Source organism: Sinohyriopsis cumingii, chromosome 12, assembly GCF_028554795.1.
Source record: "Sinohyriopsis cumingii isolate HCF-2022 chromosome 12, ASM2855479v2, whole genome shotgun sequence".
Lineage (NCBI taxonomy): Eukaryota > Metazoa > Mollusca > Bivalvia > Unionida > Unionidae > Sinohyriopsis > Sinohyriopsis cumingii.
Genome location: NC_142972.1, coordinates 5,172,891 through 5,200,841, shown reverse-complemented (window position 1 = coordinate 5,200,841; position 27,951 = coordinate 5,172,891). Strand labels below are relative to the sequence as shown.

General features: G+C 35.5%; 1 protein-coding gene across 4 annotated transcripts; it reads left to right on the top strand.

The window, feature by feature from the left end:
• Positions 1 to 14,933: 14,933 nt before the first annotated feature.
• LOC149785934 (baculoviral IAP repeat-containing protein 8-like) lies at positions 14,934 to 27,573 on the top strand. Of its 4 annotated transcripts, none has more exons than XR_016424840.1 (8): positions 14,934 to 15,023; positions 15,190 to 15,458; positions 16,250 to 16,440; positions 19,216 to 19,327; positions 20,164 to 20,268; positions 22,317 to 22,530; positions 25,165 to 26,490; positions 27,046 to 27,573. XR_016424840.1 is itself a non-coding variant. In XM_089976173.1 (7 exons), exons 2-6 carry the CDS (start codon positions 15,203 to 15,205, stop codon positions 22,514 to 22,516), a joined length of 864 nt encoding a protein of 287 aa, XP_089832299.1. In that variant the 5' UTR covers positions 14,934 to 15,023; positions 15,190 to 15,202; the 3' UTR covers positions 22,517 to 22,530; positions 25,165 to 27,573. The 4 variants fall into 4 exon arrangements, 1 of the variants encoding a protein (XP_089832299.1); XR_016424839.1 differs by having other exon boundaries at positions 26,577 to 27,573; XR_016424838.1 differs by having other exon boundaries at positions 25,165 to 26,614; positions 26,701 to 27,573.
• The last annotated feature ends 378 nt before the right edge of the window (positions 27,574 to 27,951 follow it).

The window sequence follows — 27,951 nt, the reverse complement described above, 5'->3', positions numbered from 1 at the left end:
TGCAATTAGATCAGTGACAAGAAAATAAGATGATCATACATAATGCTGAACGTGGACCGATCAGGGTGATAAATTCGATATTACCAACATACAAAGCGATCTACAAAGATGGACTCAGCGATGCTGTTCAGGTTCTATTTAGAAGTATAGCCCCAAAAGCAATATAGATTGCAAAGCAACTAGGAATGAACGCTATTCATGTTGTTGGTGATGAAGGTATTGGTGCTGTTGGTGATGTTGCTGGTAAAGCATTCTCAGCAATCATGGATATACTAGCACGATAAATACGACAAAAACCGCAGCCGGTAAAATTACACAGCACTGAAGTTATGCCTGCAAATGTCAGTAAAATAATAATCAAGCTGCAAATAAAAAACTAGCAGAATTATCTTGTCTACCCCTGTCAGAAAAAGAAAAAAAAATATAACTGCTAGTCTAATAGCAGGAAGTGGTCTTCGTGTTACACGATAACAATTATAATAAAATGTTTAAACGTGTATCCGATCCAGCATTTGACATAGATGCTCCAGTTCTCAAGGATGAATCGGTACGCGATTGTCAATATTATTCTTATGACGCAGTACAGCAAAAGTCATCGTGGACGAATCGAAATGGAAGCCAAGGATACAAGTAAATATTTCTTACCCGCTTAAGTGATTATTGAAGTAGAAGTGAAATTTCATAAAGTCGTGATGATTATATAACGTAATCTAACGTTTTAAACGGGTCTTAGTGAATATACAATGGTATATATTTACGGAAGATCCGCTCGGAGTTTTGCTAAGGGCAACCTCAAGGTGACTTATCCAAATATGCAACCCTTGACGAAGTCAAGGGTGAGTTCTCTAATATTTTAAGTCTTGCAAATGTGGACCTAAATGAAGTTGCTGTTTCTCAAGGATAAACAAGGACGATTACAATCGAGCAATATCCCGTTGACAGATATTATTATGCGGGTTCCGGATGCGACCGAATATAACTTAGCCATATTTACTAAAAACAGTAAACTTAAAACTCGGAGGAATCAATTTTAACACTCATGGGAGAGACTACTGGACGCATCAGTTGAATTGGAGATATTATGTATGGCGATCTCAACATGAATACAAATACAATTATTAATGTGAGAGTACAAAAATCAGACGATAATGTGGCAACAGAAATATACGTGGACAGCAACAACAACACGATGAGAACTAAGATCGATGATCGTTTATTATCTGCCGCTGATACAATGACTGGTTCTTCTCAACATGGGTAATATAAAAATTACTGGTCTTGGAGAACCAGAATCAAACGATGACGCTGAAACGAAGAAATACCTCGACAATAACAACATCACTATGATGACATCGTTAATGACAATCAATGATGAAGTGACCATGTTTACAGCTGAGTATGGCAATCATGTGACCCCGTTTGTAAAGTTTCGTAGAAACCCAAATAGAACCATTAATAAACTTTTTGGAAATCCAGCAGTCATTGCCATTAAACTTTCTGAAATCAAAAAGATTACTGATGGTGTAGTAAATACAGTAGTGTTTGGATCACCATTACGGACACCACTCGATTGATCCTTAAAACATCGCGCTGAAGTTCTCGGCATATACAGGTTCTCAGTAATCGGCGTTACAGCATTTACAATATTACTACAGTTTCACGGCGTTATCCAGTCCTGACTCCGTCAGGCGGATCTTCTGGATCGATGTTAGTAGTACTGGATGAAAACGACGAGGAAACATTTGTTGTGAAACCAGAATGAAAGGGCATCCCCGTGCTGTACTACTTGTGTCTTCAATTCTTTGCCAACCTGCCACCTACTTAAAATTTGCCATTTTATATAATGAAGTCTCCAATTGATTTTCAACCCAATGTTGCAGCGCAACATTACATAAACGATCAAGTATGTTCGTGGCATACCCAAACGAAAAATATTATCGACGAGTATACAGTATTTTTTTTTTTACCGCAGACGTGTCGTTGTTAGGGATATAATTATGTACTCTGTATCTGTGGTCATCACTGGAACAGAATGGTCATCGGCGCATTGTCCGCTACATACGTGATATCACCTGTGATAGGAATTGGTGTTTCAGTTGCAAAAGGAATTGCTAATATCATTGCAAAAATATCCACGTGCGTGGCTTATAAATTACACGAAAATACAACAAATTTGAACACGGCAACACACGCATACGCCAAATTATCTTCGTTGATAGCACGAGGTCTCAACGATGGAACAATATCAGATCGATAATTCACAGAAATAATTAAGATTTACCACGATGAGACAACGCAGCTGTCAGGAGACAACGTATAATCTAATTACTTTACACAGCCATTGCCTACAAAAATCGATATTGGACCTCCAATTTAAAAATAATAATGTCGCTAATGACTACGTCATCAGAATTACTACAACAGACCGTCGCTAAAACAACGCCGTCAAAAACCACTTTGCTATTAGCAAGCTCAACTAATCCTGACTTCGACGTTAGCTTTCCAAATGCGATTACAGCTAAGGAAATAGCACTAGCACAATTACGAGTATATCACAGATAGCCAAATATTAGATCAAAACCATCCGGTGGGTTGCAAGCACATAATTCACTGGTATTTGCGTATAAAAATAAACCCGATTGAATCCCAGACCGGAATGTTGTCAGTATACCTACGGGCAGTTATCCGATCGAATGAGTCAACGATAAATTCCACCGTAGAATTAAATCTTTTATAGGAAAAGAATCAAATATCGCCATCACGGTTCACGAACCAACGTTATCAGCTGAGATAGAAATAAACTCGCTAGATTATGCCGTCAATTTATATCAGTAGTCGATCCGGACTGTGTTAGGATGGCCAGACGTACAACCACCAGCTAATACAGCCTAAACGCGATTATTACTTTCCAAAAATAACTGATATTTCTGAAACTTCCAGAGTATCGAAAAAGTGACCCGAAGTCGTATATAAGTGCACGAATAAACGATGTAAGACTTTATTTTACTACGTCTGATGGTACAAGGCTTCCTAGATTATCAAGATCTATACATACTAATGCCGATGATGAAAAGCAGTTCATTGAAGAAGAACTTATCAAATCATTGTCCGACGCAATTAATTCTGAACACCAACGGGTACTCGGTAATCTACGAAGTTCATGTTTCAGTATAACACAATACTACAATGATGATACGCGTCAACAGCTCATTGAAATGATACAACATCTAAACTAGTTTGCATCAGATCTCGAGTTTGTCAATCGAGTTATCGTTGAAACTGATTGACACTGGTAATGATTACGTCGATTTTTGCACACACCCAGCCACATAACAACAGTTAAACATTTGTTTTTTCGGACACTATAAAATAGCCGAAGCAGAATTACCCAACTTCTTTATTCCCCGACTTAATTACGAAGAATTTGTAAACGTCGTCATCGATGTCTTTAATGAATATTTTCAGCGATATTAGAATCATGAAGGAAAATAGCCCCAAAAGCAAACATGCTCAAGCACAACAATGATCCCCACGGTGGTGGTCGCCGTATTTCACCAGGTATTATCGCGACCACATCAACGATTGCAGTCAATCTTGTATGTGATGCAATCGATGACAGCTATCAAGTAAATCTTGAAAAATCCAGTCAGGCCAAGCAGGGATACATTTAATGTTCATTTACGCCTCAAGCTCCCCTCCCCCCCCTACCCGGAGGTTTAGCTGTGTAAAAACCTGTTAATCCATTTTATGTGCAATGTACTAATCCGCTATTGTCACGGATGCATTCCAAATGTACTGACCAGCGCAGATAGCGGCTGCATTTTAGAGGAGAATGTTTGAATATTAATTTGTATGAGTTTGTTGGAGGTTATATCAAACATGAAATAATTATTGATGTTGTATTATATAATGTACCAACACGCGAGTTTTGTATACAACAAAGAGGTACTCGAAAGTGCCGTCAGAACAATCTTTACACCTCCCCACGCACAAAAAGTTAGTGTTAATATACTTACTGATGAATACGGCGATGAAAGTTTTTGTTAACGCAGGAACAGTTAACGCAGGAACAGGTAACTGAACTGCAACGAAAACATATTATAAGGATTGTTTGCAATAGAGATCTAATTTTGAATTATGCACATTCCTGCCTTAAATATTATAAGCTTAAAAAATATTATGATTCAGAACAAAACCATATTTTTTTTACTATAGTCAGAAATTAATTATTCCCCTTGTTTCGCACTTTCACTTTGTTTAGCTGTTACAATCACTTTCACTTTCATAGTTATTTACAACTTTCACTTTGTTTAGATGTTACCGGTGACTTTGTCACCGCTTTCCTTTTCGCCCTTGACTTAGTCAAGAACTTTGCCATTGATGTAATCAGCGGGTTTACAATCGGACATAATCTTTTTCACCTGTCTTATACGCACATTCACAATCTTTTTTTTGTTTCGTATTTGTAAGGCAATTCTGATCTAATTTTCTCAATCGCGTGTGCAAGTTAAAAAAATTGTTCAACTTGTGTATCACTGACGGTCGCCAACGGTTGTATCATTGACTGTTTGAATAATTTAATGAACCTGTATTCGGCTGGTAATGTATATCTACCTTTGGATCTTCGTTTTTGCAGTGATTCAAAATCAGAATTTTTTAAAGTATCAAGTTGATCAGAGGTTTGGATAAGATCATCATGGAATTTTTTAATTGCAGAAATAACAGCATTAATATTTTCCTAATTCATTATATAATAAATATGTTTAAATAAAAAAAATATTAGTATTCCTCAACCAGGAATACATTTACAGTATATAAGGACGGTACAACACATATTTAGAGTATATATTCAATCTTAACTATTATATAAACTATATAAACTTAACTATTTACATTATATATAATTTGACATCCAACAGACATCTGTACTGATAAGTACTAATTTAAGCGCAGACACAACCCCCAGTCAACTCCTAGATTGCCAAACGACATTCTAGCAGGTCGAGAGGGCGATCAGGCAATTAGCACAGAAAGATGACATACGACACGTAGGATTTCAAACGCTAAGGACGTCACATACATGTACTTCTGTCACCCCTACTTGTGGAAATGCAATATACACCGCCACCTTGACTCACGTACAGTATTAAAGTTTTCATGGGCCAATCTTTGTCAGAACAGTGTCACTGTGTCATGAACTCACAGCGCTAAAGTTACCACTCCAGTGGCTTAGTGGTTAGGGCGTCCGCCTCGTAAGCTGGAGGTAGAGGGTTCTTTATATCTGCTTGCAACGTCAGAGACAGTCAACTCGTATTTGTATGTGCGTGATTGACGTCAACCAGTTGTAATAGTATTGTGTGGAAAAACAAATTCTGCTTGAAGAATCTCATTAGGAGTGCTGACATCAAAATGTGCGTACTAAATCTTTTTAGTGGTGGTAGCTATATCTGCCATATTGCCTGTCGTGCTAACCAATCTGCAGCAACAGAAGGGGCGGCTCCTGCTGCATCAGCAAGTTTACTGCTCACCTCTCTACCCCTTCAATATCCTCTTGGGTAATAATAAATCGATCCGATAATAATAATAATAATAATAATAATAATATTCGGCCGACTGATTACCAGCCCATAGCACTATTTTACATTTCATCGCATATCTCACCAAAAAATTAGAAAGCGATTTTCTGAGATTTATTTTTTACAGACTTTAAAGTGTGCATCAACTTCACATCTGCAATATATTGTTGTTGTTGCCAATCGGTATTTTATACGCGACATCTTGAACGTGTCACGCTTGATCAATCGCGTTTATTGGATACTCTCCAGATCTTGGTTGATTTTTTCGTCATGTCGGATATCGAGTTGGGTTCTAGGACCACACTAATTATATCCAGGAACATGCTTCTCGCCAGGACACGTAGGCCCTGGAGCCCCTGGTAATTTTCCTCACTGTAGCAGCGATATCTCCACCCCTGACATCAATCAGGTGTGAGAAAATTTGTATTTTTTTTTACTAGATTTTATACATTTTTCTGTAAGTGCATTCTTTTACCCTCAGTCGTTATTGTTGTGAATCGACTGGTAGGGGTGGGGGATCTGCATAGAACACGATATAAATTCATAGTATTTATTATATTTGTACAACACGGATATCATAGATCTCTCAGCGACACGAAATCAGAGCCAGTCAAGCATCATCCAACGCTATCAAATTATATCAGAGCAATTATCATAGGTCCATCTCGGTCTGGAAAAATGCAACTGTTGTTTAACCTGATAATGAGATGGCTCAAGTCGGATAAGGTGTATTCAGTGGAACCATCTGTAGATGATCAGCAATTCTACAACGTGCCTACAATATTAATGAAACTGTAAAATTGCTGGACGAGGACGGAAATGATATTATTGACTTTATTACCGATACTGATGAAGCCCCATCTGTGGATGATCTCGATGGATGTATTAATATTCTCGTAGTAGACGACGATGTGATTCTGTACAAACAATCAAAGACGTGATTTATATTCCTCAGCGATATACACAAATACATAAAGTGATCAGAGATAATTGCAATCTTCTGATTATCTTTAATGAAGTCGATACACATACGCTGAGTAATATTCATCAGACTTGGTGTTTAGGGGACATGGATATGATTGCATTCAGAAATTTCTTCTCTCCCGCTCAAACAATTCCTCTGTCAGGTCACACATACATGGGGGTGACGACCCAGGTAAATATATTTGACACACAAGAAAGATAACCCGGTTAGAGGCCTCAGTGACGCTTGTATTATTCACCAGTCGTAGGAAGTCTTATTGCGCAAATAAATCTGGTCCATTTACCCTCCCTACTTTACAGTTTTGACGCTTGTATTTTTTAACCCTCCGTAGGAAGTTTTATTTCGGTCTGAAATTCTGGTCTGTTCTGGTCTGTTCACCCCTGCCCCGCTGCCCTTTCTTATTAGCAATTCCGTCTGCTATTTTGACTGTAATTCTGTTAATTTACCGTTTGAACCAGATACAGATCTACTAATCAAACCCAAAACACTTGTATCAAGAATATCCTTTTCCCGCAACCCACCCCTCAAATTTTTTTTTATTATTCTTTATCAGTTGCTTTTTTTTTTAAAGAAACCTTCACTTCAGAAAAGTCATAATCTCTGGCAAGCTCAAGCAACTCGCCCTTTTTTAAGGACTCGAACCCTTCCTGGGTAGGATCTAAAACAATGTTCTCCAATTTAGATGACATTGTGAAAGCTTTTTGGTCTCACTAAGAATTTATCAAATATTTGAAACTAAAATACCAGGGACTAAGAATATTTCAAAAACAAACATGCAGACAAATTTCAAAAGCAATTATAATTTATCTGAAATACTTTGAATAGCGTGCTTATTCGAACAAAATGACCTCATCCCAATGTACCAACCCACTATCCTGAAGCTATGTAATGTGTTGAACAAATGACCATTGCAATCTATAATCATAAAATTAACACACAAACTAAAGATATGCATAACAAAATACACATTAATATTCACCTATTCACCAATACTATCCAGTAATACAGAAAACTTACAAAGACAATTGTAATGAAGATGCATTAAACTATCTGAATTGACCATTTTCATGAAGGTGAAGATACGTTATTGTTGTTATATCCTTTGAAAGTAACTTCAGTCTCCTTAATTACTCTAAGAATAACAAAAACAAAATACACTGCATTACTGACATACAATGTTAGCATAAACCGATTAATATCGCGAGGTTATCATTTGGTATTAAAATATTAAAGAATAATACCCACGTCAAACATAAAGCAATCCTTTCAAGTAACCATATAGTTAATGCATCTAGAAAAATAACATTAAAATCTGACATAGGTCCGGTTATAGTCAAAAGCGAACCTAGTCCTTGTCTCAGCTGCAGTTATTGTAAATAATATATTTATCCGTTATAAAAATTGTTGAAAACCAACTTGTATCAGTTGTGTCTAAATAACGTTTATTAATTTTAGGTTAAATGTATAATCTACTTTGTTTCGCTGTAGTCCTTTAGGTCGTGTAATGTAGGGTGCGTCTAAGCCTTTACTGGTGTCATGCAGTTCATATATTTTATAAATGTGTTTTATTGCTGAAATTATTCCTGTATAATTTTGAAGTTGAAAGATCACTTAAGGTTAGGCAAAAATAAAGACCTTTCTCGTCAAAACGGACGCACCGCACAACGGTATGCGAACATTTCTTAAAACTGTATTAGATCATATATGAGAACAAGTGTGACCTTTTGATCATAAAACTGTACCATACAACACTGACTATAAAATATTGGAAAGTCCATGGAAACATACCATTTCGCCTAGAGACGCCCACAAAAATGCTTTCGACAAAGAAGACTACCGTGATGTTATGCCACGCAGGGTACCAAAATATAGGATTTACACAGCTATGAATAAGGTATGATTCTGTTGCCAAAGTGATCAATGTTTGGAATTTGTACAAAAATACGAATGTTTCATCCACGAATAGGATGTACCATATATAGTTATATTATCACTCGCATTGTGATAACGACGGAACATATATCAATCGTGGTGTGCGGTTGACGAATTATTTCCGGTTCAACAGCTCTCGTCGAATTGCCAAGGAGCTCCCATGCCTGGCCCGCACCTCCTAGTCTGCAGAAGGATGGTCAAGAACCTCCTTATTCGCTCCAGACCCGTTGGTTCCGAAGACTTGGTTTCTGACTGCGAGAAAGCCAATACCGTCTAAACAAAATAATGGCACCAGTGACAGCAGCGTTCGGGTTATGAGAAACCCTACAAAGTTATATGACTCCCCATCAAAAATCAGCTAAGTTACACCGACTAAAGCCGTATAGTACAGGAGCTACGGTTAAGTACAAATGCAATGATATACGTTTCGCATGCGCGCACGTAACTTTACTACCTTACATATAAAATCATTTCATCAGAACTGCTCAACGGAGTATTAGTATTATGATCAGATTGATGCATGAATCTTTATCCGACAATGATAATATCACTGAATTATAAGAACTCTAATAATACTCTCATTCAATACATGAAACGCATAATTGATTTTATTTTGTCTGTCCAGTTATAAATGGCTCACTTGACAAAAACTGTAGTTTATCTGACGGAATGAGGGTGTATAACATGTTTGACTATCTGTAAGAATTATAATAAAGACTCGAATATTCAGTTTATGAAACAATTTTATCACATAATACGAAATGATAAAAATAACTCAATTGTAAAGTACACATACATCTACAGCTGAAGATTGCACCCGTAAAGAGTTATTGGTGTGTCAGAAACACAGCCAATACCTGGTTTCGTTGGACAGAAGCCGCTGTAAGATATTTTGCTTTAAAGGCTTTTTGTTGTTGTTCAGGAAGCTGTCCAAAAAGTGTAGAGCTTCCAGACAAACTCGTTGTGTTGCGATAATACAGTCAGAGTCTACTCTAGAAGTACCCTGGTTATGGTGAAATTCATGGCCTGAGCGCTCAAGGTAACCGGTTTTCATACTGCAAGCATTTTGCTCGCACAGCATTGGGTGGACCAAACTCTGTATTTCGAAATAGCTAAAGACGCAAATCAACCACCATCCGGCAACTCTGACGCAGTAACTGGACAAGAGTACATTTTCACTCATATATAAAGCACTAACATTAATTACATACAAGTCCGCGAGAGACATGTTCCATTGATGATTTGTACTTGATTATAAATCACTTTCTAGTCTTTTCCCTTTTTGTTTGTTAAGGTCATCGAAGTTTTTTCTCCCCATTCACACATGCACATCAGACTTTGTCTTCGTTTTGGGGTGTGCTTTATTGTGTCAGCGTTAAATAAGCATCTCTTTCCTTGACGTGACAAAAGTTTGCTCGAAAAGATTCCACACAAAAATCATGAACTCTCCATCAATAATTCTGTCTGAATAATTTATCTTGTGCAAGTACTATATATCGCTACTGTTGATATCATTGTCATTTTGCTGTTGTAGCTTTCGCTGATGACTTGAATGCTTAAGAGGTGTAGGCTTGATCTTACTTTGCTTGGTCAAAGTGGTTTGATATAAACTCTAACTCGTCTTTAAACTGTATGTATACAGTGTATCTAACTCTTTTGGTTCCTTATTTTTAAAATTATAGTATGCTGTGGGTACCGACATGAATTCTTATCTTGACAAACATTTTGAAAAAAAAACAAAGTGAAGAACTCTGGCTCAGCCATGTCTGTTGTTCTGTCTTCCACTATAAAACACTCTGAGATGGTAACTAGTATTAATGCCCCTTCATATATATTGTGTGCTTAATTTTTGTCCGTGATTGAGAGTCGTATATTGTTTGCTTGCCTGACTTTTGTCATGATTATAAGTAGGAAAACAGATGTTTACTAAAACTGAACTTCAAGGCCTAAATTTGTTTACAAATTATTGAAATGCTCCATTATTAATAATTAGTTTATCAGAACATTCAATTGCGTCTTAGGTCAAGCAAATATTGTGTTTTTCACATTATAACTTAGAGAAATAAATATTCGTTGATTTTTGTAAACTCGTTGGTTTCGCTTCTTTCTGTTTCTTAGTTTGTGACCTAGAGCCATACCTGTAACAACAGAAAGTCACGTACAAAGTCATTATGCATTCTGATTTGTGGATAGAAAACAGGGGATGTATGGACTAAGTAAAACGCACTCTGATTCCTTAAAATATAAAGCAGGACTCTACCGTTCGCAACGTGTCAAAATCAGGTTTCGATCCGTTGCTAATCTAGATGAAGGGTAATTATATCGTGTCATCAGTGCCCAAGCAAACAAACAATATGAATCTGAGTGTAGAGTCATCTACCATTATCGTTATTATGCGATTTCGTCGGGACTACGAAAAGTATGTAGACGTGAAGTTGTCTATGAAATACACCACACAGATTTGGATTAAAGGAATTCATGTAGAAGAGAGATTAAATAAAACGAATTCTGGAGTACAAGACACGCATGAAAAAAGACGTATCATGTTATATATTTCTTAGCCCCCAACAGCCATTTTCAGGCCGACCTGATATTACAGAAAAAATAGCTCCAGCCCTCAAGAAGCTCGTGGGTGTTTGTTTATTGTTTTTTCAAAAACATAAAGCCCCCTCAGACCTTTTATCTGCATGATAATATATTACGTGAAATCGTATGTAGGTGCATATGTGTGTGAGCCATCGCACCCTCTGAGGTATGTACGACTGTATATATGAACACACAATAAGAGACCTATACCCGCTTCTCCCATTCCTTTGCTCCTTTGGTGTATGCGTGACGGTATCGCTGAGTCATGATATGGTTAGTAAGTGTGTCGTATGTGTTTTGTTTAGCCGGTAAACCATATATCACCAAGTAGATCTCCGTCCTTTCCTGTCATTACTGGTGTCGGGACCAATGTTGCTTGGCACTATTTGCGCTGGGGTTTTCCGCCCATATAGTTTCGGACTATTGGCCGCCTGCAAGTAATTAATAAACTTAGTTAGACTGACCTTTAGATGTGAATGGTAAGCAAAATTCTTTTGAATCATAGCATTAACTCCTTCAGAACACATTTTTTTTAAAAATAGTATTAATCCCTCTCAGAACAGAATACCTGTATATGCATTGGTTATTGACCTGAAAACTTGCAAATTGCCGACGCATGCCGTTAGACTGAAAACTCCAGCACAAATAGAGCCAAGGGTCACTGTCTCCACCACCATGAATGCCAGGAGGAAAAAATGTCGGAGAACTACTGGCTGGTTTAGTCTGTTGTTGTTGTTGTTGTAGGGTTGAACGCCATTTTCAGCACAAGATAGGCTATACATGGCGGCCGGTATAACTGGTGGAGGAAGAACCCTGGAAAACCACGGGAAGAACCACCGACCCAGGAGAAGCTATCTGTTACACGGGGGAGTGAATGTCCCTCCGTATTTGGTTTTCGTTATCTAGGGGGTTGACTGCCCTCGATGTTATTGCCCGGTTCGAGTAAATATAAATATAAGTGGTGAAACTTAATAGGTGAAATAGATAGAGATCTGAGCAGGTATATAGAACAAACCAACACGAACCCCCGTACATGTAAACAAACAATTTAATCAATTACGTACAAACACTGTGAAAATTCATTACATCAGGAATGTACTCTGCTTTTAGAAATTTAACTTTCACCGAAATACAAAGAAAACGCAAATAGATTTAAATACAATAGCCGATCTGTTTACTGATAGATTTAGCTCATCATAAGATCGAGTGAACACTCGAAGTCAACGTCTTGTACGATTTCATAGCCTGCTCGTCCTCAGTCTGTTTTGCTTCCTTTGTCGCTGTTAAGACCCTTGGATCTCAGGATGATACTTTCTAACATCCGTCTCAGGATAATACGTCTTCAGAACTTAATACGTCGCAGGATTGCGTCACAGGATTATACGTCTCACTGCACTCTTCTCTATACTTCTCCGTATAGGTCTCAGAATAACATCACCTCATACGTCCCAGAATAATACGTCTCAGGAGCTATTTTCTCCCTTTTAAATAAATATAAATAGAGACAACCTAAATTTCCCGTTATTTATGAAACAGTTAATTCTTCATTATTCTCCCTCGTTATCAGATTTCACTATCAGTGCTAAACAGACGCTAAGGCTATCAATCGACTCCACATGTCCTATAATGACCCTAGTTAGTCAAATGGCTAATTCGTTACGCCTTGACCTTACATATTAACACATACACGAGGCCTGGGGTTCTGAGCCAGCCTCAATTTACACAGCGAATAAATAGGATACATCACATCAATCAATTACTAGGTCATTTCCGTCAATACACACTTATTCTTAATCATACGTGAAATCTTCTAAATTCAGCGAATTCACACGGATTCTTGTAATCATATTAACTAATGTAATGCATTAAATTCTTAGAACATAACTCTTATGCAAACAAGACGTCAAATTCAAACAATTCGTCAAACTTATATAAAGAAGCCTAATGTATGACTTCCTATGTATAAACTCAACACAGTTATACTTCATAAAGCAAATTATTACACGAATGTAGAAAAAAGATTCATGCAAATACAAGTAAATGACTTCAGCAAAGCATTATATATGGCATCAACAAATTACATGGAATTGTCACACTACCTTTGCTTTCAACGTTCCTCCCTCTAATCCGTAAATTAGTTCGTCGGTTCCTTTCGACAATAGTCCCCTTTTTGGACAACAGTTTTACGGAAATTTCTTGCAAATTCCCGGATTCGTAACCTCTGGGTCTCCTCTTGTAAGAAAAGCTTAGACTGATTAAAATTCGATGCGGGCGATATTAAAACCTATGAAATTTTGTATTGGAACACGCCCTCTCATTTAACGTAACCAATCAGAATCAAATATCTCTGCCGCCTTTTTCCAGAGGCGCCAAAGTCAGGGTCAACTTGACCTGGTAGTTTGAGTAACAGAGTTTCTGCGTTCTCTCAATTTGTGACAACTTTACCATGAAAATGAAGTTTTCCTTGTCCTAAATTGTCCGCCTGGCTGCTGTATAAACAAATGTTTAATTAGGAACGGAATTCTTCCTCTAAAGGACATTACCGTACACGGTAGTATGGCGATATGATACTCGCCTGTCTCAATAAATCTAATTAATGGTTGTCTGGTCTCAGCTAATGTATTCTTGTTAGATCGACATAAAATTTGCCACTTCACACTATCGGCAAGCTTTCTAACGTACCCACGTTAGCTGAGCCTGAAACTCGAAACCACGCAGACAGAGGTGAGATGGCAGTGATCCGGAACGGTGAGCGCTTTATGACCATTCGGCCACTCGGGGCCCCCGGCTAGTTTTAGGTAATCTGATTTGTCAATAGGCTTGGGCTTGTGGGTGTAATGCCATTTTTCAGCACATGACCAGTATATCCGGTGGAGGAAGAAGCCGCCCCCCCCCCCGACAAAACACAAAAAACCCCACAAAACAACCCAAAATAAAAAACGACCTACGGGCATCTGTTGATATGCTTTCTCTCATACTGATGTTGGCCGAGCCTGAGACTTGTACTCGGGCGGACAGAGGCGAAATGGCAATGATCGATAAAGAAAACAAAACAAAAACAAAGATCCCCTCCCCAACAAAAAAAAAAAAAAAAAAAAAAAAAAAACTTTGAGCACATGGTCATGCCTTGTCTGTTCGTTTAAAAAAACAATATTAGACGTCCTTACCTCCTTTCATGTGTGTGTCAGCTTGACGGTATACGTAATGGTATGTAAGCAAACTGTTTTTTTTCTGTCAAGGAATAAGTATTCGTCCTTAACATCTTTCTCCTCTTACTTTACCTCCACATCTTTTACATCCATGTACTTGCTTGTTTGCTTGGTTGCTAGCATCCTAAGTTAAAAGTTCCATAGGTTTCCAGAGTGACATGCGTCTTAAATACTCTTTCTGCCTCCTGATGTTAAATCGCGCTTGTACTGAAATCAACCTTGGGCTAAAACTAGACAATAATATCACTGTGCCCAGCTGCCGCCATTTTGTTTTCGGACAAAGTAGCGAGAAACGCTCAGTGACAAATACTAATTCTCGACATATACGCAAAAATAAAGTTGTTTTTACCTTCACTTCCATCACAACGCAATGTTTTTGCTACGATCACCTGTAATATATGTGTGTACAGTAATAATTTTTTTACATTTGATTTATTTGTCATCCGTATGTATTGTTTTTAATTAAACGTTGAGTAAAATAGTTATATGTAGATATTTTCGGATCACACACACACACACACACACACACACGTTTGAGTTTGCTATATTATATAACCCTCTTTCTGTATTAAGTTGGTCTGATTTAAAATATCCATTATCAGTTGGCAACTTTCCAACAAAAGTCACTATATAATGTGATTCAACCGGAACACTCGTTTCCAGTCCCATAGTAGTCACAGTGTGAGAGGTATGTCGAACTGTTACACCCCGAACATTAGCGTCCCAGTATCCCAGGTATGTAAAACTGTTAACAAAATTGCTTCATAATGCACTCTCTATGTATGTATGTATGTATGTATTGTATGTGTGTGTGTGTGTGTGTGTGTGTGTGTGTGTGTGTGTGTGTTTGTGTGTGTGAAGTGAACGTTTTATAAATATTGACTTTGTTTCTTTCTTTCAGTCGGTCTTTTTAAATGAATACTGTACCTGGTATAGATTTCTGTCAAGATCAGATAGACGGACGGCTCAATCTGAATTGCAGCTATGACAACTTCTCTTCACCGAATGAGCACAGATTTGACAATATAAAGCCAGAAATAACTCCACATGGGCCTTCCCCTAAATACCCCCAATATAATTCCCTACCAGCTCGTCTCAGCACTTTTCATCAATGGCCACTTCCGAGACCTGAACCCCTACAGCTGGCTCAGGTGGGACTTTACTATTTAGGTACGTGTACAGCTATTAAGGACAAATATTTTGATAAGAAAGGTAAGGTAAATAGTTAGTCTAATTCCATAGCTCTTGGTGTGGACAAAAGGCGCTTTCGTTATGTGACAAAACACTAGAAATTACGACTTGGTAACTTAATTTTTAAGATCCTATTTCTGACGCCACGTAAATTCCATCAGGGTTACTAAAATTAGACGGATTTGAAACTTGAGGGAAATATATTCATTATATTTAGCTTATCTCCTGGACCGTAAATCAAGGAAGTAATTGATCGCGTTGTACAAACTTGAGAATGCTCCATGAGCTATGCTGTAAAGCAAGTTGTTTCCAACTCCCAGGCTGCGATGACATCTGCCCGGTCACCAGGATTTATTTTTTAGGGCGGCTAAACGTACCAAAATATGGAAACATGGTCGTGAAGCTCAGAAAAAAAACAATATTGTAGAGTGGCGGCCAAAAAAATGTCGGAAACCACTGCTGTAAAGTGTAAACCAATGTAAGTAATCTTATTATACATGTCTTTTTGATCTGCAAGAAGTAAAGTATGCGGTGTAGTTAGTAACACAACTGTGGGTTGGGTGTGGGGGTGGACAAGTAGAATAGTATAATGTTTTTCTGGCTACAATACTAACGGTACTTTTTCAATGTCCTTTTTCAGTACAAAATAAGTGACAATTGTAATACCTGGAGTGTTAACATAGATTTTACTATAAGCAAGCAATTTTTATCAGAATATTTTAAAGGGGTAGGGATTGTGGTCTGTCTATATCACAGTTTATCTATCTTAGGTAGCAAAGACCGAACGGTTTGTTACTACTGTGGAGGTGGACTGTCAGCATGGGAACCGGATGATGACCCAGAAATCGAGCACAAACGATTGTTCCCACATTGTGAACTCGTCAAACGAAAGAACCAATCATATCACTCTGGATCGACACAGTGCACATCTCAGTATGGACCTATCTCCAGCCTAAAGCAGGTGATAATTCAGTGACAGATTTAGCATGCTCTTAATACTGTCTGTAATTACCGATAATTTAGTCTGATCATTTTCAGCCCATTGTTCCCTGTGAATTAAGGAGATAAAATTTACCATATTTAGTACTTGTCACGTTGGATATTCTAATATCAAACTAATCATGTTCGTTTCTATGTTGAAATTAGACGATACAATTCAGTACAAGTTAAATATGGTAGATCAAGTTCACTCAACGGCTGAGAAAGAAAACGGTTCTCCAAGTAAACTATGAAAATGCTTATTGGTCTTTGAGAAAGGTTTGTTAAGTGTAGTGCTTTGATGCAGTTTCTTGAGGACAAAAATGAAACTAGTCTTTTTCTACTGTTGATAGTCTTCGAGAACGCTTTCGACTCAGTTTAATATGACTTTCTGAACAATGCCCTGAAATCCTCCAACTTTGAGGAATCTATTTGTCAATGGTTCAGAGTATTTTGCAATAAATAAAAATGGTGTTTCATTAATAATGGTCATCCATCCCAATTTTTCAATTTGGCGAGAGGTCACCAGGGAGACCCTTTAGCACCATACTTACTTATAATAGGAATTGAACATCTTGCAATATAACTAACAAAAGAAGACAAATATTACATGCATTTTCTATGATGAAATGGAGTTCAAATTAGGGAAGTACGCTAAGAATGTTCTTTACTATTAGACGGTTCCTCTTTGTCCTTGGAGACAACAATGCAGATTGTAAATGACTTTGCATCGGTATCAGATCTGCACTGCAATGTTTTGAAATCAAAAGCTATTAGGATTGGAAAAAAACATCATTTTCTAATGAAAATATGTCCAGAAATTGATATTAACTGGTCAATGTCCAATTTTAGAATACTGGGTGTAGATTGCTTTCTGAATCGTAAGGACGTAGTTAAACTTAATTATTTGACAACGTTGAGCGAAGTAAAAAAGAATCTTGGCTGGTGGAGCAGAATAAATTTGACCCTTATTGGAAAAAATACTTTGATAAGATCCTTGCTTTTGCCAAAATTTGTTCATCTTATTTTGCTGCTTTACCAAGTCCTCCATTTCATATAGAAAATGAACTGAATACGTTATTGTTCAAGTTCATTTGGAGTGGCAAAACCGAGAGTGTGATACGAAATATACTTACAGCTCCCTTTGAGGAAGGGGGATTAAATATGATTCACTTGCACTAAGTGATGTGTTACATAAATCGTTCCTGGATTAGACGCCTATTACTGAACAAAGATGGTTTTTGGCATACACTGGCTTCTGAACGAATATTTGGAAAGTTTGGAGGTATCCAGTTATTAAAATTAGGAAAAACCGAATTGAAAGAAATCTCGAAAAGAATTAAAAACATCTATTGGCGTGAGGTTATTTATGCCTTATCAAAAGGAAAACATGAACCATCGACTGTTCAGAAATACCTGTTTCAGGATATTATTAATTTAGTAACCATAGGCAACGCTATATCATATACAAGCGGAGAACAAACGGTGTTGTACTTATTAAATCACCTTCTTGAAGCATAATGATCTCTATTAAGTTTTGATGAAATAATACGAACAACACAAACTAATAATTGTATATATTACTTTGCCCTTATATCAAGGAAAACAGGGAAAATTAAGTTTCTTTGAAAGTGGAAAACTTCTCTTTTTGGGGTAAGAGCAAATAATAAATGTATTTATAAAGATCAGATAGAAACCAAACTACAAAGGAGCAAATGTTGAACCTGAAACTTGGTCCAGGAGCTAGAGAGTGCAATTGGTGTAAAAGAATAACCGAACTCTTGTTTAGCTACACTTTGCAAAAAAACCCCACAAAAATTGGTTAGTTTTAGATTTCTACATAGAAATATTGCCACAGGTTTTGAAAAAGATTAAGTGATGATGGTAAATGCACCTTCTGTACGGAGGGAATATAACAAATTGAGCTCTTATTCTATGACGGTTCAGTTATCGCACATTTTTGGAAATTATTTGTGGAATGGATTCAAACTTATAATCCAAATTTTAAAATTGTGCAAAAATATCTCTTTATAGGAAAAAAAACAATTTTTATGAGCTTATCAACTTCCCAATTTTGCTTGCAAAATGTTATATACAGAGCACGTGTCGCATAAAACATTCCAAATGTCACCTCTTATAAAGATTGTGTTTTATCATGCAAAAGGCTGGAAAAATATGTCACCAAAGTGAATGATATAAGTGATGAGTTTAAGAAAAAGTGGACCCTTTTGAAATCCTTTGATTTGATTTCTTGTTTATTTTTTTAACATAGTTTCATATCAGATAAACAGGCATTGTAAACACCTTGGGCTTTGTATGAATCGTTCTATGTGTACAATATTTTTGAATGTATGTGTTTGTGTGAATGCATGTGTGTTTGTCTTGTATTTAAATAAGAGAACATATGTAAATATCAGGATGTAAAATCACGTTAAACAAATGCCCCGTACACCTTGCAAAACGATGATCTAAGGAAATATGTAAAATACCCACAACTCATGATTTATAAGAAGAAACAAATACAATGCTTTGGCCTGTTCGCAAATTTTTAAAACTTTACTTACGACGGATTCGTTAAACTCTAAATATGAGAAAATTCGTTTGTTTTTGCTACACTGAAACTGGAATATGAATCAGCTGTACTAAATAAAAACATATAAGTTACTTTCCTATTGCATTTTTTTTCCTTCATTCTCCTTTTAAAGTGAAATTTTAGGAGGATAAATTATACGCAACTCGGCATTGGATGTCATTTCAGAAACAGAGCCCAGAAGATCCGATGAAAAGCGCTGCTGTACAGAGCCTGTTAGAGTTCGGATATACACTGGACAATATCAGGAAGGCTATGGAAAATTTAACCATGCAAATGGGTATGTACACAGTTTTGGATATCAGATGAAAGAAATATCTGTAGATAAAGACCTTGTCATTTCTGTAGTCCCTACTTCCCAAAATTGCATATATATTAAGCTAATTTGGATATTGAATCTGAAGAAGGAGGTAATCACACGAGGTACCATATATGGGAAATCTTTGTCTTATTGGCGTTTGATCTGCTTGGATGAAGATGAAGACACAGGGATTCATGTCCGATTAAATAATTATGCAATGGTCATTCGAGACTAGTCAATTTGTTACTTAGATACGTTGAACATAAATTGAAGAAACACTGGAGTCAATTTCACGACATGTTTCATGACGACATAAAATTGTTGGCCTGATCAAAAGACTTACAGAATAATACACATAAATATTATTGTTAAAATACTAGACTGGTAATAGAGGAGTGTCTTGCTAAAATACATATAAGGATATATTACAAAAGAAACGTAAAGGAAATTAACTGTTTCAAAGCAAATTCAGTTGCACTGAAATAATTTCAATATATCAACACTAACCTACCAATGACTTAAATATAAGATCAAACCTTACCAAGCAAGGTTAACAAAAGAAAAATAAATTCAATTCTGTTTTTGATAAGTCTTTCCAAGTATTGTATAATTTCGATTCTTTCTTTTCTTTCTTTTCCTAAATTATAGAATACGCGACGTGGTCAATTTATATGTTTACCCTCAAATTTATTCGCGCGCAAAAACAGTTTTTAAGGGGACTGCTTAACTTCTGCAAAAGGTCGTCAGAAATTAAATAAATTAATGAACTTGATGATTAGCTAATGAGAATAAAATACGTACATCTACCGTTTCAGGTAAAAAGACATTAAGTGCAAAAGAACTGATGGAGATTCTTGACTGTTCTGAAGATGAAGAAGAATCAAATAAAAAGTCCCCTGAAGTTGAAAATCTTAGCAAAGGTAAGCATATATATATATATATATATATATATATATATATATATATATATATATATATATATATTCTAAATGATACTTAATAATCTTTTTCGAGCGAGGAGCTTTTCTTATAAAACTTAATTTGCATTTAAAACTTTTTAAAACAGATTTATTTCTTCTTTTTATTTGTGTGATAGATGCTATAGCTTAAACCTACATATTCTTATTACTGATAATGCTATATAAGTATATTTAAATCAGTATTCTACATTTATATTATACAAAAATGAATGTACCATACCCTTTTAGCCAATCGGCTGTTATCGTTTTGCATGCTGTTTTCAAACTAACTGTTGCTACCGTTCATTACTCCTAATGTAACCTTTGTTAAACGTTTAAATTGTACTTATGGACGCAAAAAGGAATAAATACTTCCAAATGATTAAAAGAATTTATTCTTTGTCTGAAGTACGATGCTAAATATTTACTTTTTACACCCTAAAATAATTTATCGTGTCTATAAGAGACAAGCCACAATATAAGGGAAAGAAATCTTAAAGGTTTATCTGGTGAATAGTTTAAAGAGTTACACATCTTATGTTAGCCTATGTTTATTATATATATATATATATATATATATATATATATATATATATATATATATATATATATATATATATATATATATATATATATCAGACAAATATGACTTGTTATATTGGGGAAATAGCTGTCGCCTCATTTGGATTGTTGATTTGTACCTTGTTCTGCTTTGAAAGTTTCGATAATTGAATTCGATTTGCAGTTGAAATAGTGCATGGAACCTTTAAACTATTGTCAAAACCTCAACACAAATCATCTGGGTAATTTCCGTATGTGCGTTCAAACAGTGATCAACTTTAGTGACTTTATGCATATATTTTTCTTTAAAGTTTTTGCTGCAACATATACAAACTCAAAGTAATCATCAAAATAATTAACTCTATAAAACCCTTCAATAAACAGCTAATGTTTTTAATTGATAACACAATGTTTATTGGGTGTGAAATATTGACAAAGAAAACATGTGTGAGACCAGCCCAAGCGATATTCGGAATCTACCGCTTCTTTTCTCAAGGTTGCAAGGCAACAAACGATGATTACAAAACTAAAACAAACAGAAAACCGAGACGTTATTACTATACAGCTTCTACATGATGATATTTGGACACACACACACACACACACGCGCGCGCGCGCACATACATACAATGTTTATTGTATTGTTTCTGTGTATATTTACTGTCATTCATAGTGTATATACTTTGTTTATTGTATTGTTTCTGTGTATATTTACTGTCATTCATAGTGTATATACTTTGTTTATTGTATTGTTTCTGTGTATATTTACTGTCATACATAGTGTATATACTTTGTTTATTGTATTGTTTCTGTGTATATTTACTGTCATACATAGTGTATATGCTTTGTTTATTGTATTGTTTCTGTGTATATTTACTGTCATTCATAGTGTATATACTTTGTTTATTGTATTGTTTCTGTGTATATTTACTGTCATACATAGTGTATATACTTTGTTTATTGTATTGTTTCTGTGTATATTTACTGTCATACATAGTGTATATACTTTGTTTATTGTATTGTTTCTGTGTGTATTTACTGTCATACATAGTGTATATACTTTGTTTACTGTATTGTTTCTGTGTATATTTACTGTCATACATAGTGTATATACTTTGTTTATTGTATTGTTTCTGTGTATATTTACTGTCATACATAGTGCATATACTTTGTTTCAGCTTATTACTTTTGTGTGTTATGTTCTTGTCTTATTTGTGCAAATGTCCTGTTTAACCATGTACACTTAAAAGAATTAATTGATCCGAAAGTCCGTAGGATGGGATAGGTAGAAAGAGATGTAAACAGTCAGATAGATATATTTAGATAGATAGATAGATAAGGTAAGATAAGAAGATAAGATAAGATAAGATAAGATAAGATAAGATAAGATAGATAATGTCATAAATTATAATGTAACTTGTTCATTTTGTACAAATGTCTTCTTGCAGTGAGCTCCAAATCACTTATGGAAGAGAACGAGCGCCTACGAGATAAGACTGTATGCAAAATATGCATGGATCATGATTCTTGCATCGTTTTCCTACCATGTGGTCACATGGTCTGCTGTGTAACGTGCGCTCCGGCCATGCGCAAATGCCCAATATGCCGAGAGTTTGTGCGCGGCACAGTGAAAGCATTTATGGCATGAACAAGCAGTCAGGGGTATGTATGTATGTATGTATGGCAAACACTTTAACAAGTTTCTAAAAGAATGAATAATCTCCTCCGATGTTTCGATACATTTTAATACAAATATTCATTCTAGAAGTGATTTTTCGTTCATGCCAATCAACATTGTGCATAGAGAGATGAACAGACTGATTAAAGAAAGTCACCGAATCCATGGGTTAAATAGGTTTTATCCCAGAAGCCTTAATTAGAAAGTATTATTTAAAATTCTAAACAATTGTAAAAAAAATAAGAAATGCTATGTTACATGTATATAAAGGATATTTGCTTAAAACGAATGAATATCGGATATATTTCATCTATTCGGTGGAAACACGTTATTTTCTCGAGTGTCCTCGAAAATATGATATTATTTCACTCCAATGAATTATCATGACTATTTTCGCAGCCAGTCCAGTAGTTAAAGGATTAGCATTGAATAAACAGAGGTCATCAGTTTCTTTCAAAAAAATTGTGACCGAAGAAGCATACAGCAAATGCGAGACAAGTAGCAAATAGTTATCGGCATTAGTGATATATATATATTTCTGTTTTATATGTGTACGTATGTATGCATGCAGTATATAGATAGGTAACCAGTGGCGTAGCAAGAAATTGTCCCCCCACCCGTATAACTAAATTCTGGGGATCCTCCGAATAAGAAAAGTTGGTTCATGGAAACACTGGGCCTGCCCCCACCCTTTGGTTGGAAAGTTGCTGCGGCAGTGAATCATATATCGGTAGAAGGAGATGCGTTTGAAGGTATGCAGAAGTTCCTTATAATGCTAGAAATGAAAATGAGCCTGCCACTAGATTCTCGTGGGTCGGTGGTTCTTCCCTGGGTTTTCCAGGGTTCTTCCTCCACCAGTTATACTGGCCGCCATGCATAGCCTATCTTGTGCTGAAAATGGCGTTAAACCCTAGAATAAAAAACAACAACAACAATATAAAAGCAATGAGATGTGAGAAGGCAACTCAGAAAATGAGAGTAACACAGTATCATCAATAGGTAAACCTCATATTACTGTTGTTTTATGTTCGCAAATATTTAGTAGTTATGTCTCATAGTAGCAGTTATGTCTCATAGTAGCAGTTATGTCTCATAGTAGAAGGTCTTTGCCATAGAAACGTTATTATAGCTTAAAATTTCAATAGTGGATAGCCGATTTTAAAACAGCCGATGGCATTACATTTCTTTAAAGAATTGTACTGGTGTAAAATATTTACATAACGGAACTTTAATTTATGTTTAAGCTTAAAGTATTTCAGTAAACGTGTGTGCTTGTGTGTTTGTATGTATGTATATATTTGTGTGTGTTTGTGTGTAAGGAATAGAGAGAGGCGCTGTTGAAGGTATTCCTATTTTCCATTATAGTTACAAAACTATTTATTTTCCTTTTCATGTGCAATTGTCATATTTAAACGGGAAAACATAAAATTATATTTAATTCGTATAATATACTCATGTGGTTCAGTTTTATTCACCAGACAATATAGATCGTGTATCATGGGACAATTGGAAAATTCTGTTGGACTTAATACGTCTCCAGCAAAATACTACGTTCTTTACTGACCAAGCCCTTTTTAATTTCGAGTCTTCGAGTCCAAGACTCACTAATACGTTCACTGATGAGCTTTTAAGAATAATATGACATCTGGGATGGCATTAGAGGACCGTGAATGAAATTGTATACATGGATTATCGCAGACGACCACGAATAATGTATCCTGGTAGGCAAAGCCTTGAGGGAAATTTATATTTGATGTACTTCCAGCATTCTAGTATCGTGTAGTGGTACAACATTCACGTTGGCAAATATATGGCTGTATGCAAAATACGTATGCATAATAATCGTACTCGTCAAGGATCTGCTACATACCTACCAGTCTGTCTGTGAATCACCCTTGCGTTCTAATAATGCGAGTTTAACACTGCGTACTAATAATGCGAGTTTAACATTGCGTTCTAATAATGCAAGTTTAACATTGCGTTCTAATAATGCGAGTTTAACGCTAATTAAAATAATATACTGCGTCATCCTTAGATGAAACTTATGACGTAAATTTAGGAACAATTATAGAAACGGGATTCTATTTTAACACTGGCCTGGCTCCGCGCTCCATTTGAACGGTTGCGGCAAGACCCATTCGAATTGCCTCGGTACCAAATACCTAGTTGTCTAAATGCGCCATAAAACACCAAACCATACATACATCCGGCTTACTAATTACATGGTATTTGCATCCGAAGACTCAACCTTTTGGAAATGGATGACTATTTCATATAGGCAAAACAGCATATATTATAGATACACCGGAATAATTAGTAAATTATGTTGATTATTGGCAGTTCTGAACAATATTATATATATATATATATATATATATATATATATATATATATATATATATATATATATATATATATATATATATATATATATATATTCAATGTCGTGAAACTTATTTTTGTACGCAAACGAATTGTTCTGGAGTCATTGAATTACTGTATTTTATTACTGTTTGAAAGCCTTTTTCAATTACCTTCAATTTTATATCTGGCGCATGCTCTTTCATTCTTACCGTGAATGTGGCCCTCAAGTAATTGTGTTTTGTCTTCTTTTTCAGGTCATTAAGTTGTGTGTCTTCAGACACTGACAGAACTGTAAAAAAATAGGGATACATGATGACTGACGTGATATGAAATACTTGGTATCCTATTGTTCATGCGATACAGTGCAAATTCTACTCGAAATAGCCTTAATTATCGCATCACCATCTTCTACCCAACGGCTTTCACATTGTCTTTGTGAATGTTAATAATTCTTCAAATGACAATATATACGACGAGAGCTTGCCAGCTGTCACTTGACTGGCAAACTTAAGGACTACTCCGTAGGCTTGCAAAGAAACAATGATACGCTGCAACGTCTTAAACTCGTTCTTTTATACATGAATTCTTTTACTTCTTTAAAAAGTATAATAACGTATACGAATCCTCAGTTAACAAGTTTTGACTTATGGAAAGTAATACTGTGAGAAGTTATGTAAGAAATACTGCTATTTATTATGTCATTTTAGAATTGTCCATGATTTCATCAGAATTTTGTTGCCATGCTCGTCTCAGTGAGCACAAAGAGCACACATTGATAAAACAAACACCACGATTAGTATTTTAAATAAAATAGACATTGAATATACTACTACTACTACTACTAATAATAATAATAAATTGTATTTAACGAGAGAAATGGTAATGAAAGTCCCATCTGCCGTGTGGTCCTAAACTATTGTAACCGGTTATGTTCTAAAACAATTAAATATTATCATTTTCGCACACTGAATTATGCTCGCACACGTACTCACAAATTTAAAATGAATATGTTAATTATATGGGTCAGGATATACATATATGAACAGCATATAACACACATGCGTACTCATTTCAATATGTCAGATGTCGTATGTGCGAAAATCGAGAAAAACAAACACTTATTATTCTTATATACAATAATAAACTTATGACTGTTTTTTTTAAATATATATTATGATTACAATGATTCCGTTTTAATTTGTGAATTGTGTATCTTTTTAAGACCGTTATACATATAAGATTTCTGTGATAAAACACATGTCAAATTGCGAAACACATGGTACTATATATATATATATATATATATATATATATATATATATATAAGGATGGTGTGAACAATAGACTTTAATATCTGAATAATTTCCACTTATTAATCAATAAATCAATAAGAAAATAAAACAATATCGAGATAATAGGTCCTTGTTTTTGATAAATGATCATGACGAGTAATGAGCTCCTTGTATTTGATACATTTAACGATCATGATGAGTACCGAGGTCCTTGTATCTGATAAATGATCATGACGAGTAATGAGGTCCTTGTATTTGATACATTTAATGATCATGACGAGTACTGAGGTCCTTGTATTTGATACATTGAATGATCATGACGAGTAATGAGCTCTTTGTATTTGATACATTTAATGATCATGACGAGTAATGAGGTCCTTGTATCTGATAAATGATCATGACGAGTACTGAGGTCCTTGTATTTGATACATTTAATGATCATGGCGAGTAATGAACTCCTTGTATTTGATACATTTAATGATCATGACGAGTAATGAGCTCCTTGTATTTGATACATTTAATGATTTTTGACGAGTAATGAACTCCTTGTATTTGATACATTTAATGATCATGACGAGTAATGAGCTCCTTGTATTTGATACATTTAATGATCATGGCGAGTAATGAACTCCTTGTATTTGATACATTTAAAGATCATGACGAGTACTGAGGTCCTTGTATTTGATACATTTAAAGATCATGACGAGTAATGAGCTCCTTGTATTTGATACATTTAATGATCATGACGAGTAATGAGCTCCTTGTATTTGATACATTTAATGATCATGGCGAGTAATGAACTCCTTGTATTTGGTACATTTAACGATCATGACGAGTACTGAGGTCCTTGTATTTGATACATTTAATGATTTTTGACGAGTATTAAGGTCTTTGCATTTGGTAATAATAATCACGATGAGTATTGAGCTTTCAACTCCCATTGTCATTCACTTTAAATAAAGCTTCGTTTTCTTGCAGAATGACTTACCTTTAATCAAGTAAGTCCGTCAGGTGTAATATCATTAGGTGAGGCAGCCAGAAATGCGGATTCCACATCTGTTTACAGTACATTTCGTGTCCCTCATAGGTTCTGACTGCGATACCTCAACATTTGTGTCCGTGAATTATTGGTAGTGTTTGTAACTTTTTTTGTGTGCTAAGTTATGGATCAATGCAATTTTGTCAGCCTTTTCCGTCAGTTTACATATACGGACAAACCTTTTGATGAACATAGTCATTTACATATTTCGTCTTTCCAAGTTGAACTTTGATCGTGACTGTTTCTTTCAATTTTCACAGCTTTTTAAAATAATTATGCGTGTTACATTGTTTACCTTATTAAAATTGCCCTCATGGGTTAATTCAAAGTTTGATGAGAATGTTTGTTTCATAAAAGTCTTAGTAATGCAGTTTTCCATGACCATATATATATATATATATATATATATATATATATATATATATATATATATATATATATATATATATATATAAAGAGAGAGAGAGAGAGAGAGAGAAGAAGAAGAAGAAGAAGAAGAAGAAGAAATTCAGGCTCTCTTAAAAGAGGTGTCACTCATACGGTGTAGATACGACTACATCTGGCGAATATGGCAAGCGGAGGTACAGGATTCTGTAACGATACAAGCCTCCTTGTGTTTCCGACGAAAGGACTCATTTTATTGAAATACTCAACATTTACAATTACATTCCAATATCAATCTACATAAACTTAAACTACGGATATAACAT

What these genes read in the sequence shown, in the direction of transcription:
- LOC149785934 (XM_089976173.1), top strand. Translation starts at nt 15,203, where the DNA reads ATGAATACTGTACCTGGTATAGATTTCTGTCAAGATCAGATAGACGGA. An exon ending in GGTGGGACTTTACTATTTAG is followed by an intron (nt 15,459 to 16,249) that starts GTACGTGTACAG and finishes TATCTATCTTAG; the next exon opens with GTAGCAAAGACCGAACGGTT. An exon ending in CTATCTCCAGCCTAAAGCAG is followed by an intron (nt 16,441 to 19,215) that starts GTGATAATTCAG and finishes ATGTCATTTCAG; the next exon opens with AAACAGAGCCCAGAAGATCC.